Source organism: Artemia franciscana, chromosome 20, assembly GCF_032884065.1.
Source record: "Artemia franciscana chromosome 20, ASM3288406v1, whole genome shotgun sequence".
NCBI classification, from domain to species: domain Eukaryota; kingdom Metazoa; phylum Arthropoda; class Branchiopoda; order Anostraca; family Artemiidae; genus Artemia; species Artemia franciscana.
Window position 1 is genome coordinate 16103272 of NC_088882.1, and position 13568 is coordinate 16116839.

At 33.7% G+C, this 13568-nt stretch overlaps 1 protein-coding gene across 1 annotated transcript; it reads right to left on the reverse strand.

Moving 5' to 3' along the window:
- Positions 1-427: 427 nt before the first annotated feature.
- Positions 428-1894, reverse strand: LOC136040004 (putative ankyrin repeat protein RF_0381). The gene has a single exon (XM_065724070.1). The coding sequence runs from the start codon at positions 1892-1894 to the stop codon at positions 428-430; it is 1467 nt and encodes a 488-aa protein (XP_065580142.1).
- Positions 1895-13568: the final 11674 nt, after the last annotated feature.

A 13568-nucleotide genomic window follows, 5' to 3' on the forward strand; every position in this document is an offset into this window, starting at 1 on the left:
TTTTCGCTGCGTATAAAAAGGCTGTCACATTTTCTATTAGAGAAACAGGCCGACCGACCTCCTGTTTCTCTACTAGATATTCAATCACGTGTGTTTGATTCATTTTGGCTGCGTAAAATAAGGCTGTCATATTGTCCGAATCTAAGGCATCTACAGTGGCACCCTTTGAAACTAGTAGTTGACAAATTTCCAAATTTTCTAGCCAAGCAGTAAAATGTAAGACTGTTACGTACTTATGATTCTTTGCATTTGGGTTGGGCCCTTTCTCTAATAGATATAATCAATAACGTGTATTTGATCCATTTTCGCTGCGTATAACAAGGCTGTCATATTTTCCGACTTATGATTGGGTCCTTTCTGTAATAGATATAATCAATCATGTGTATTTGATCCATTTTCGCTGCGTATAAAAAGGCTGTCACATTGTCTATAGGCCGACCACCTGTTTCTCTACTAAAAATTCAACCACGTGTGTTTGATTCATTTTTGCTGCGTAAAATAAGGCGTTCTTATTGTTCGAATCTACGGCATCTATAGCGGCACCCTTTGAGACTAGTAGTTGACAAATATCCAAATTGCCTTTCCCAGCAGCAATATGTAAGGCTGTCATATTGTCCGGATTTAAGGCATCTACAGTGGCACCCTTTGAAACTAGTAGTTGACAAATCTCCAAGTTGCCTTTCCAAGCAGCAAAATGTAAGGCTGTTACGCACTTATGATTCTTTGAATTTGGGTCGGCCCCTTTCTCTAATAGATATTCAATCACGTGTATTTGATTCATTTGGGTTGCGTAAAATAAGGCTGTTCTATTGTACGAATCTAAGACATCGACAGTGGCACCCTTTGAAACTAGTAGTTTGCAAATTTCCAAATTGCCTTTTGAAGCAGCAATATGTAAGGCTGTATTGCACTTATGTTTCTTTGAATTTGGGTCGGCCCCTTTCTCTAATAGATATTCAATCACGTGTGTTTGATTCATTTTGGCTGCGTAAAATAAGGCTGTCATATTGTCCGAATCTAAGGCATCTACAGTGGCACCTTTTGAAACTAGTAGTTGACAAATCTTCAAACTACCTTCCTGAGCAGCAAAATGTAAAGCTGTCATATTGTCCAAATCTAAGGCATCTACAGTGGCACCCTTTGAAACTAGTAGTTTACAAATTTCCAAATTGCCTTTTAAAGCAGCAATATGTAAGACTGTATTGCACTTATGATTCTTTGAATTTGGGTCGGCCCCTTTCTCTAATAGATATTCAATCACGTGTGTTTGATTCATTTTGGCTGCGTAAAATAAGGCTGTCATATTGTCCGAATCTAAGACATCTACAGTGGCACCCTTTGAAACTAGTATTTGACAAATCTTCAAATTGCCTTCCGAAGCAGCAAAATGTAAGGCTGTTACACACTTATGATTCTTTGCATTTGGGTTGGCCCCTCTCTCTAATAGATATTCAATCACGTGTATTTGATTCTTAATCACAGCATCAAATAAGGCTGTTCTATTGTCCGAATCTAAGACATCTACAGTGGCAACTTTTGAAACTAGTAGTTTGCAAATTTCCAAATTGCCTTTTCTAGCAGCACAATGCAAGGCTGTACATTTTGCTGGTTTTCCAGAGAAGAAACCCCTGTTCCAAATTCTATTGGGGTGAAAATAAATTCCGTTGCATTCTAAGAGATTTTCAATAATCGGTGATGTTGGTCTCTCGTCACTATATGAATATAACGGTGACAAATCTTTGATAACTATAGGATTTCGATCCATTGGACATGAGGTTTTTACTTGTAGCCATTTCTTAATGCAATAGCCACAAAAGACATGCTTACATTCTGATGTCCGAAGAGGATCCTTCAGTTCATTTAAACAAATTGGACAAAAGAGACTCCTTTCCATATTCTTTGATATTTCTTACGAAAATCAGGTTTATTGTTTCTCGATCTGACGTTACTATTGGCTATAGTTCGCTCTTTAATATAAAACGAATTTTTGTGATTTTCATGTAATTTTCCAATTTTAATTCAAAAATTAAAATTATTCCTCGGACACCATAAATATTTTTGCAATTTAAGTAATAAATTTGGTGATCTTAAACTAAGAACTAAAATAAAAAAAAATGATTTTTTTTCCTACGGAAATGGAGCACCATGTTATAGAGATAAGCACTTTAGGAGTCGAGCCAAACCAAGTTTGGTTCCATAAAGCAAGCAAATGTTAATAACAGTTGTAACTACAGAGCTAGAGAAAAATGCGGTTTTTGTTAAGAAAACGATTTTATTTTTTAATTTATTTTTGTTAATTATGAAATGTTTCTAAATAAACCAATTTCCTTTAAAATGAGCCATCAGATAGCTCTCTACCATTATCCAGTGAAAATTAGCTTTCGATACTGAGATGACTTGTTTTAAAGCATATTTTTATATTAGCTCAGGACATCATAGGAAATGACGTCACAAAGATAATGCAAAAAGCAAGTTCAAAATAACTAGTTCTTTTGTTTTTGTTTGACGTCATTGATGGTTCACACGTTTAACAGTCTCACGTTTAGCTGCATGGAAAGACAATTTTGAGATTTTTCTAATACTAGTTTCAATAGGTGCTATTATAAATGTGTTGGGTTCGTTTTCTGTAAAACAGCCCTGGAAAAAAAAACAAATTAACACGCATCCGTGAACTTTCTTCTGAAGTAAAATACAAATTTCACATTTTTGCAGGTAGGACCTTGAAACCTCCATAGTTCGGTTCTCTGGTACGCTAAATCCGATGGTGTGATTTTCATTATAAATCTTTGACTTTTACGGAGTGTTTTTCCCCTTTTATCGGAAATAAGGCAAAGTTTCTCAGGAAAAGGTATTGTGGAGGGGAGGAACTCCCTTATATACGTAGAATTTTCTGTTCGTTTTAAGTTTAAATGCTGCTCATTACTTCCGGTTGAATTTTTTTTTATTTATTTTCTCATTGTTCTCTTATGAAAATAATGATAAAAAATTATGCTTCGCCCCCTTCATGGAAATGATCTTCCCTCCTGATAAATTCCTCCACTGAAAGATCCTCCCACCTAGCCAACCTCACCCCGATCCACTCCGACCCCAACGCGAAAAATTTCCCTGAAAACGTCTGTACACTTCATAATAACCATTACTGTATGTAAACAATAATCAAAGTTTTTAAATTGAAGCCCCTCCCCCCGGGACTTTGGGAGGTGAAATCATCCCTGACATAGTTATTTTATTTTCGACTATGCTAAACAGAATGGCTATCTCAAAATTTTGATCCGGTGACTTTGGGGAAAACATGTGCGTTGGAGGGGACCTAGATGCCCTCCAATTTTTTGGTCACTTGAAACGAGCACTAGAACTTTTAATTTCCGTTAGAATGAGTCCTCTCATGACATTCTAGAACCACTGGGTCGATACGATCATCCCTGTGGAAAAAAAACAAAAAAAAAAAAAACAAACAAATAAACACGCATCCGTGATCCGTCTTCTGGCAAAAACAAAAACAACGAAATTCCACATTCTTGTAGATAGGAGCTTGAAACTTGTATAGTAGGCTTCTCTGATACGTTGAATCTGATGGTTTGATTTTTGTTAAGATTCTATGACTTTAAGGAGATTTTCCCCTCTATTTTCTAAAATAAGGCAAATTGTCTCAGGCTCGTAACTTTTGATGGGTAAGACAAAACTATCGAAACTGATATATTTAAAATCAGCCTTAAAATATGATTCTTTTGATGTTACTATTTGTATCAAAATTTCGTTTTTTAGAGTTTCGGGTAGCATTGAGCCGGGTACGTTACCACGAACTGTTTGACTGTGCCTGTATGTCAGAGCGAATGTCTGATTGTCTCTTTCACATTGCTTGTGTCTGAGTTGGTGTTTGCATATTTCTGTGTCTGTCTTTGTGAGTTTGTGTGTTTGACTCTGTTTGTTTTTAGGTCTCTCTCTCTCTCTTACTCTCTTTTTTTTCTATCTCTCTCTCTCTCTCTCTCTCTCTCTCTCTCTCTCTCTCTCTCTCTCTCTCTCTCTCTCTGACTATGCCTGTGTGACTAAGCGGATTCTTGACAGTCTTACATTTGTTTCTTGAAAAGGCAATTTGGAGATTTTTCAACTACTAGTTTCAAAGGGTGCTACTATAGAGGCCTTAGATTCGGACAATAAAACATCCTTACTTTTTTCTGCTCGAAAAGGCAATTTGGAGATTTGTCAACTACTAGTTTCAAAAGGCGCTACTATAGATGTCTTAAATTCTGACAATACGACTGTCTTACATTTGTTTCTTGAATAGGCAATTTGGAGATTTTTCAACTACTAGTTTCAAAGGGTGCCATTATAGATGCCTTAGATTCAGACAAAAAAAAACAGCCTTTCATTCGTTTTCAGAGAAACACCTATGACATGGTAGGCTTAAGACTTATACAGTTAGGGAAGGCAGCAGTATCCAATTCTTATTTGTACCGAAGCAATATTTTTCTTGAACAGACTCGGAAAGAACTAATTGGCCTTTGAAAGTCTCGGAAAAACTGAATATTTGATATAGAATGATATTAATTGATGAAAGCTCATCTGTTTAAAATTTAATTTTACTGTAATATGTTTTTTATTTGTAAAGTTGTAATAAGTAGTCTACAAAATAAAATAAGTAGAATATAACTTGTTTGCAGTAGATTCGCCAATGACACAGTATGTTTTAGACCTTTACAGTGAGAGAAGGCGGCAAAACCCAAACTCTTCTTTGTAGTGGTTTTTGTTCAGTTCAAGCCTGATTTGCATATTCAGTTTAAGTCTCATCCGTTTAAAAGAAAAATGGTTGATAATGACTTTGATGTTTATTGGAAAGAAAAATCTTGTTTAATAACTGACTACCTTTTTTTTACTCTTTAGAATCCATGAATATCTGAAGCTTTGATTTTTTTCTTTATTCTAACAATGGAAAAATATTATATCCCTTCGCCCCTATTTTGTGCAAAGTACCACTTTTGTGCAATAATTGAATTATAAAAAAAATTCCCCTTCCTGCATTTTGGTGAATTAGTCCAATCGTATGGTTATTTTATTTGACGCAACATTCAAAAGGATATAAATTCAAAAAAAAGAAACAATCTTGATAATTTTAATTCAAATAAATATATATTACATTTGAATTACTGTTTTTAAAATTTGACTCTATTGGCCCCCATGGAGATAATTACCCCTCCCTCTCCATTTGAAAAGTAGGCAACATTTTTTCAAATTTTCATTAATAAAAATCTTCCCCTGTGCTAGATTTTTGTGAGTTTATGCATCTGTAATTATTTTATGTTAAAATAAACAATATGTATACTTGTACATGTGAATTAGAGTAGTAGCAAGACTAATCCCTTTGAACGGAATTTCACGGGAGAGGATATTTTCCTGACCTGGGAAGAACTTTTCACAAAAAAATTACTGTCTTGGGAGCAATCTTTTCATGAAAGTGAAGCCCGATTTACGGGCATTATTTGTAGTAAGCGATGAAAAATGAAATAAAAATAAATTTTTTTAGACGAACAGAAATTGTGATGCATGTGAAGGGGTTAGCTCCTCCTCAAAACTTTTTCCTCTCTACTAAAGTTTGACTGTTAATCTAAACACTTAGATTAAACAAGCTTTTGTTTAATCTAAGCAAAAGCTTTTCTAGAAGTGTTAAAAAAATGTACCTTTTTCATGGAGCGCAAGTTATTGAGCAGGGGACAATACCTTCATAAACATAATAGTTGCTGTTCGTTTTGAGTTTTAATATTGCTCCTATCTTTTAGTTGAAAAATTAAAAGTGAGCAATTTATTCTTTGTTGTTTCATGTTTTTCAATGAAAATAGTAAAAGGCGGACTCTGATGAAAACGCTCCCAAAAGATATTTAATAAAATCTAAGAAGAGCAAACACTGCCCCATGCTGTATTTGAAGCCCCTGAATTAAACTCCAAATTAGTGTACATAGTCACACAATATGTTGAACCTTAACAATAGATGAAGACGAAATCACATATTTTAAATATATATATATATATATATATATATATATATATATATATATATATATATATATATATATATATATATATATATATATATATATATATATATATATGCAAATTTTGTTTTAATTTTCCATGTGTGGTAAGCCGAAATCAAAACATGCATTAATTCAAAAACGTTCAGAAATTAAATAAAAAATTGGTCATATATATATATATATATATATATATATATATATATATATATATATATATATATATATATATATATATATATATATATATATATATATATATATATATATATATATATATATATATATATATATGTGTGTGTAAATAGAATAGTCAAAAGGACAAAAACGTTTGCACAAAAATAAAAAAAAATCTAGGCACTTTTAAGTAAACAAAAATTGAAGGGCAGCTAGGCCTCCTCCCCAACCCCTTTCTTATAAAAATCATCTGATCAAAACTATGAGAAAGCCATCTAGCAAAAAAAAGAATTAATATGCAAATTTTGTTTTAATTTTTCATGTGTGGTAAGCTGAAATCAAAACATGCATTAATTCAAAAACGTTCAGAAATTAAATAAAAAATTGGTTATATATATATATATATATATATATATATATATATATATATATATATATATATATATATATATATATATATATATATATATATATATATCTATATATATAAAAATAAGTTGTCTGTGTGTGGATCTGTGGATGGATCAGGTGACGTCATGTTTCGGCTGACGTCATGAAATTAGTTGCCATCATTTTTGCTTTGAAGGTGACGTCATTCAAGTTATATAAGACATATGTTCGCCGTCATGTTTCGGCTGACGTCATGAAATTAGTTGCCATCATTTTTGCTTTGAAGGCGTGACGTCATTCAAGTTATATAAGACGTATGTTCGCGTAGAATTCTATTAATGCTTAAGTTTATAATGACTGATGAAGATGCTCAAAGAGTCTATGCCAAAAAATTTACTGCTGATAGAGAAAGTCAGAAAAGAAAGCGTGCCGAGGAACTACCAGAGCAACGCGAAAGCAGACTTGCTGCTAAAAGAGAAAGTGAAAAAAGAAGGCGTGCCGAGGAACTACTAGAGCAACGCAGAAGCAGACTTGCTGCTAAAAGAGAAAGTGAAAAAAGAAGGCGTGCCGAGGAATCAAAAGACCAGCAGGGAAACAGGCTTGAGGCTGATAGAGAAAGAAAGAACAGAAAGCATGCCGAGGAACTACCAGAGCAACGCAGAAGCAGACTTGCTGCTAAAAGAGAAAGTGAAAAAAAGAAGGCGTGCCCGGACAGACAGGCAGATCTCAAAAACCTATCTTGATGGATATTTTCCACTGTCTAAATAGGCGATGATGCCTGCATGATGATATGTAATTTTTTTCCTTTTTTTGGATCCAATTAGCCAACATGGCTACCTAAGACTTAGCAAAATCCGTCCGTCCGTCTGTCCATCCGTCTGTGTAATCACGTATAGGGGGAGAAACGTTGGTTGGATTTGGATGAAAATTTTTATGGCCAGATTTGGTGCCAAAGATTATGAGATATATCAAGTTTAAAATAGGGCTCAAATAATGCAGGGGAGGGGGCTTTACCTGCTAAAAATAGTTTTTCGTTTAATTCATAGTAACTTGCGACTGGAGTGATGAATCTGAATGAAAATTGAACTAAAGAGGCCTAAGACCATGAAACGTATGAAGTTATGAGATAAAGACCCTAGCTAAAATTTAACAAGGGGGAGTGGGTTTTAATTCCTGAAAAATTTAAGTTTTCTGTTTAATTTAGTATAACTTGCAAATGGAGTTACGGATCCGAATCTAAACTAAATCAAAGATGCCTAAGATCAGGGTTCATATCAAGTTCTGATTCGTCTGAATACCTGAATTTGCTGGAACAAATTTGACAAAATAACACTGCATTGGATCCTGCTAGAATTCCCTAGACTTGTTTATTGCAGACAACATATAGATGGGCAAAGATTCATAGCTTCAGTAGTTTTACCAATAATAAGGTCCTGAAGATGATGAAATGGTAGAAATCTGGTTCAGTTGACGAGATGACAAAACTTAAACACTAATGTCAGAAATATTAGCCCAAATTGACTACAGTATGCAACATTTAGCACAAAACAAGGGATTTTAGCTCACTGTCGACCAGTGAACTGTAAAATAATTCTAATTTTCTTTGTTATATAGCTTTTAAACAAAAATGAAACCAAGTGTTAATAATACTATAATTGTTTTTTGTCAAAAACAAATACCTTATTTCACATCCAAAAATAGGGCATGGAGCTATATCTGAAGTTACTCTAAATCTAAAGGGTAATGTTTTCTTGTACATTGCCAAGGCCCAGACACACAAAAGCTATATCTGAGTTTGCTCTAAATCTAAAGGTGATGTTTTCTTGTACATTGCCCAAGCACACACACACAAAATTTTCGTGTCAATTGTAAAGTATTTGAAAAACAAGTACATTAAAAGTATCTTAAGTAATAAGTATTTCGTAATCTTACTTAAGTATCAAGTAATAAGTACACCCTAGATTTTTTACTTAAGTACAAGTAATGGACAATTTTACTTAAGTAGTACTTCAAATAAAAGTACTTCAAGTAAAAGTACTTCAAGTAAGTGACAGTACTGGTACAGTGTATAATAAGTGTAAACGATATCATTAAGTAAGTGACATCAGAATAATAGTGTAAATCAAACATTGCTAAAACAAAATTAATGAAATGCAAAAGAAAAGGTGGCCTATTTTTCAAAAGTCAGAGGGAGGGGATTTCTTTTATTGACTTTTTTTGAAACTAGGGGGGAGGGATTATTGATATCTTTGAACCAATAGAGTCAAAAGCTTATATAGAGCTTAACTCATTTGAAAGAAATAAAATTTTCCAGAGTGGTCCTTTTTTTCATTGAGGTTCTTTTAAATTATGCGTCGGTTAAAATAACCATACAATCGCACCAGTTCTTGAAAATGCAGGGAGGGGGATTTTTTCTGCAATTCAACGGGTACCTGTATATTATATGGTACACACTCGAGAAGTGAAGTTAGATTAATGCTAATGAAATGTACAAACATTGGATGAAAATAAAATATTTTAGTAAGAAAATTATGAATACTACAACAAATAATTATGGTAGGGGGGGGGGTAAAGAACACACTACATAGATACCTAACCTAACACAACGAAAATACCATCTCTATATATTAAATAATTACTTGGTATGTGAGTGGGATTTTCCTTCAGGCTCGTAGCTTTTAATGGGTAGCATTAAACCAAATAGGCTCTATGAATTTCGAATCAGCTTAAAAAATTCTTTTCTTTCGTTGCAACTAGTGTTACCAACAGTTTGTTGTTCAGGAGTTTCGGTTACTATTTAGCCGAGTCGTTCCATACACATAGTTTGTTATTACGAGTTTTTTTTATCAACAAAATTATTAACTTTGAAGAATAAAGTGACTGATGTTTATTATTACACGATTAATAAACTGGAGTCAGGAGTCTGGTTCCTTGATGCCATGGTTGGGGCAGATTTGACAGATCGAAAATCAAATACTGACGAACACGATTATTTATTAAAAAAAAAATACATCGTTTAGAAATTTCACTTATATTATGCATATATACTAGAAAAAATACATTTCTATTTACATTATTTATATAAGAAGAAATATGTAACTGTTTGAAATATGTAAATTCGTCTTCATCTATTATTAAGGTTAAACGTATTGTGTGACACTGGTTTGAATCTATGGACTATATGGACTCGTAGATTATAGTGGATAATGCAGACTGGTTTGGAGTTTAATTCAAATGCTTAAATGAAGGCGGGGTGCTGCTTGTTCTCCTTAGATTGTACAAAATACCTTTTTGGGGTATTTCATCGGAAAATGCCGTTTGGTATTTTCATAAAAAAAAAACGAAGATTAAGTTGCTCTTGGTGCTTAAGCCCTTTTAGAGAAATTTTTGTTTAAATTAAAAATCTCCTGTTTTTCAGGAGTCACTATTAAGAATTGGGGCAAACAGTCAACCTTCAGTGAAGAGAAAAAAACATCGGGGAGGAATTAGCCTCTCCACATACAGCTTGAAAAATCTAAATTACAATTTTCTGATACGCTTAATGTGATATTGGGATATTCATTAAGATTTTTGACCTTTTTGGGGATGTTTTCCCTTTTTTTTAAATCTTTCAGATTTTCACTGGGCAGCAATAAACTTGTTGTCAAAATATTAAACTTGATTAATTTTATTTATTTGGCCAAATCTTTTAATGTACCTATTGACATAATTTTCCGTTTTAAAATCTTCGGTTACTATTAAGCCACATCACTCCTTGCTTATAGTTCGTTATTACGAACTGTTTGATATATTCCATTTGCATAATTCGTGCTTTTGTGACGATTTTTACTTACGATGTTTTATTGCATTTGACTAATTACTCCTTCCATCCTGATGTAACAGTTAAGTGAATAATGCAAGTGAACCATATAATTAAATAAATTTCTTCAGAATGACAGTAGATTTTGTGGATAAGAGATTAAAACCTCTACAGTAAGGTTCTCTGATATGCTTACCCTAATGGGGTGATCACTAAGATTACTTACTTTTTTGGAATTGGTTACTTCTCTTTCGAAAATCTGGCAAATTTTGTCAGAATCGTGGCTTTTGATGGGTAATATCAATCTTAATAAATTATATACACTTGGAATCAGCATAAAAAGATAATTATTTTGATGAATTAGTTATTACTTTTTTAGAATTTCGGTTAATATTTTCCCACATTCCTCCCGTCTTTGATTTCGTTATTTGATATTGATCTAAAACGTCTTGGAAGCAAAAAATAGTTATAAACGCCCCGCTCTTTACGCTAAAGTTTTTTACTGTTTTAAGAGGTAGAGTTATAAGAAAGAGTCAAACTTTAGCGTAAAGAGTGGGGTATTGAGAAGGAAAAGTCCCTTTCATATACGGAGAAATTTCTGTTTGTTTTAAGTTTTAATGTCGCTCCTTACTTTGATTTAAAAAAAACTTGCTTTTTTTATTTAATTCAGTAAAGCGCCAATGACGCAGTAGGTTTTAGACTTTTACAGTGAGAGAGAAGGAGGCAAAACCCAAACTCTTGTTTGTAGTGATTTTCGTTAGTGACTCTGTGAGTCTTACAAACAATGAATACACTAAATCAATTTAATTTTGATGTTATTCAAAATATTCATACTACCCTGAGGTTTAATACTACCCATCAAAAGTTACAAGCCTGAGAAAATTTGTCATGTTTTTGAAAATAGGGGGAACCCCCTAAAATACAAAGTTATATCTATGCAAATTACACCATCAGATTTAATATATCAGGGAACCCTGCTTTAGAAGTTTTATTCTGAATTTGTAGAATTCTGAATTTTTTTTTGCCAGGAGCAAGATCACGGAGGCGTGTTTATTTAGTTGTTTGGTTTCGCCACAGGTAATTGTATCAAACAGTTTGTGGTAACGAACTGTAGTAAGGAGCGACCCGGCTCAATAGTAAACGAAACTCTAAAAAACAGAATTTCAATGCTAAAAGATATATCAAAAGAAGCAGATTTTTATGCTGATTTTAAATATATAAGTTTCATCAAATTTAGTCTTTGTCATCAGAAGTTACGAGCCTGAGAAAATTTGCCTTATTTTAGAAAATAGGGGGTAACACCCCCTAAAAGTCATAGGATCTTAACGAAAATCGCACAATCGGATTCAGCGTATCAGAGAACCCTATAGAAAAAATTTCAAGGTCCAATCTACAAAAATGTGGAATTTCGTATTTTTTGCCAGAAGACAAATTACGGGTGCGTGTTTATTTGTTTTTTTGTTTTTTTTTCCCAGGGGTCATCGTATCGACCAAGTGGTCCTAGAATGTCGCAAGAGGGCTCATTCTAACGGAAATGAAAAGTTCTAGTGCCCTTTTTAAGTGACCAAAAAAATTGGAGGGCACCTAGGCCCCCTCCCACGCTCATTTTTTTACGAAAGTCAACGGATCAAAATTTTGAGATAGCCATTTTGTTCCGCATAGTCTAAAACCATAATAGCTATGTCTTTGGGGATGACGTACCCCCCACAGTCCCTGGGAGAGGGGCTGCAAGTTACAAACTTTGGCCAATGTTCAAACAGTTCGTGGTAACGAACTGTAGTAAGGAGCGACCCGGCTCAATAGTAAACGAAACTCTAAAAAACGGAATTTCGATGCTAAAAGATATATCAAAAGAATCGGATTTTTATGCTGATTTTAAATATATAAGTTTCATCAAATTTAATCTTTGCCATCAAAAGTTACGAGCCTGAGAAAATGTGCCTTATTTTGGAAAATAGGGGGTAACACCCCCTAAAAGTCATAGGATCTTAACGAAAATTACACCATCGCATTCAGCGTATCAGAGAACCCTATTGAAAAAATTTCAAGGTCCAATCTAGAAAAATATGGAATTTTGTATTTTTTGCCAGAAGACAAATCACGGGTGCGTGTTTATTTTTTTTTTTTTTTTTTTTTCCAGGGGTCATCGTATCGACCAAGTGGTCCTAGAGTGTTGCAAAAGGGCTCATTCTAACGGAAATGAAAAATTCTAGTGCCCTTTTTAAGTGACCAAAAAAATTGGAGGGCACCTAGACCCCCTCCCACGCTCATTTTTTCCCCAAAGTCAACGGAGCAAAATTTTGAGATAGCCATTTTGTTCCACATAGTCGAAAACCATAATAGCTATGTCTTTGGGGATGACTTACCCCCCCCCCACAGTCTCTGGAGGAGGGGCTGCAAGTTACAAACTTTGACCAATGTTTACATACAGTAATGGTTACTGGGAAGTGTACCGACGTTATCAGGGGGATGTTTTTGGTTTGGGTGTGGGGTTCAAGGGAGGGGGCTATATGGGAGGATCTTTCCTTGGAGGAATATTTCATTGGGGAAGAGAAATTCAATGAAAAGGGCGCAGGATTTTCTAGCATTACTATAAAAAAAAACAATGAAAATGTAAACATGAAAAAGTTTTTTCAATTGAAAGTAAGGAGAAGCATTAAAACTTAAAACGAACACAGATTATTACGCATATGAGGGGTTCTAAAAATACTCTAGCATAAAGAGCGAGGTATTTAGGAGGAGATAAATACTTCGCTCTTTATGCTAAATTTTTTTTAAATAATTTCAACTATTTATTCTACGGCCTTTCTGATTCAGGGGTCATTCTTAAAGAATTGGGATAAAACAAGATTTAGTGTGAAGAGCGAGGTATTAACGAGGGGACCAACCCCCTCATATATATAATCAAAAATATAAGAATATAAAAGTTTGTTACGTAAGTTAATTCTGAAGTTACGTATTTTTTTTACTAATAAAAACGTTCGTTAAAAATAAAAGATCTAGTTGCCTTTTTAAGTAACCGAAAAATTGGAGGGCAACTAGACCTCCTTCCCCACCCCTTATTTCTCAAAATCGTCTGATCAAAACTAAGAGAAAGCCATTTAGCCAAAAAAAGAATTAATATGCAAATTTCATTTTTATAATTTATGTACGGAGAGCCAAAATCAGACATGCAT

Bases quoted from the DNA above. Each gene is read 5' to 3' on its own strand.
- LOC136040004 (XM_065724070.1), bottom strand. From the start codon at position 1,894: ATGGAAAGGAGTCTCTTTTGTCCAATTTGTTTAAATGAACTGAAGGAT.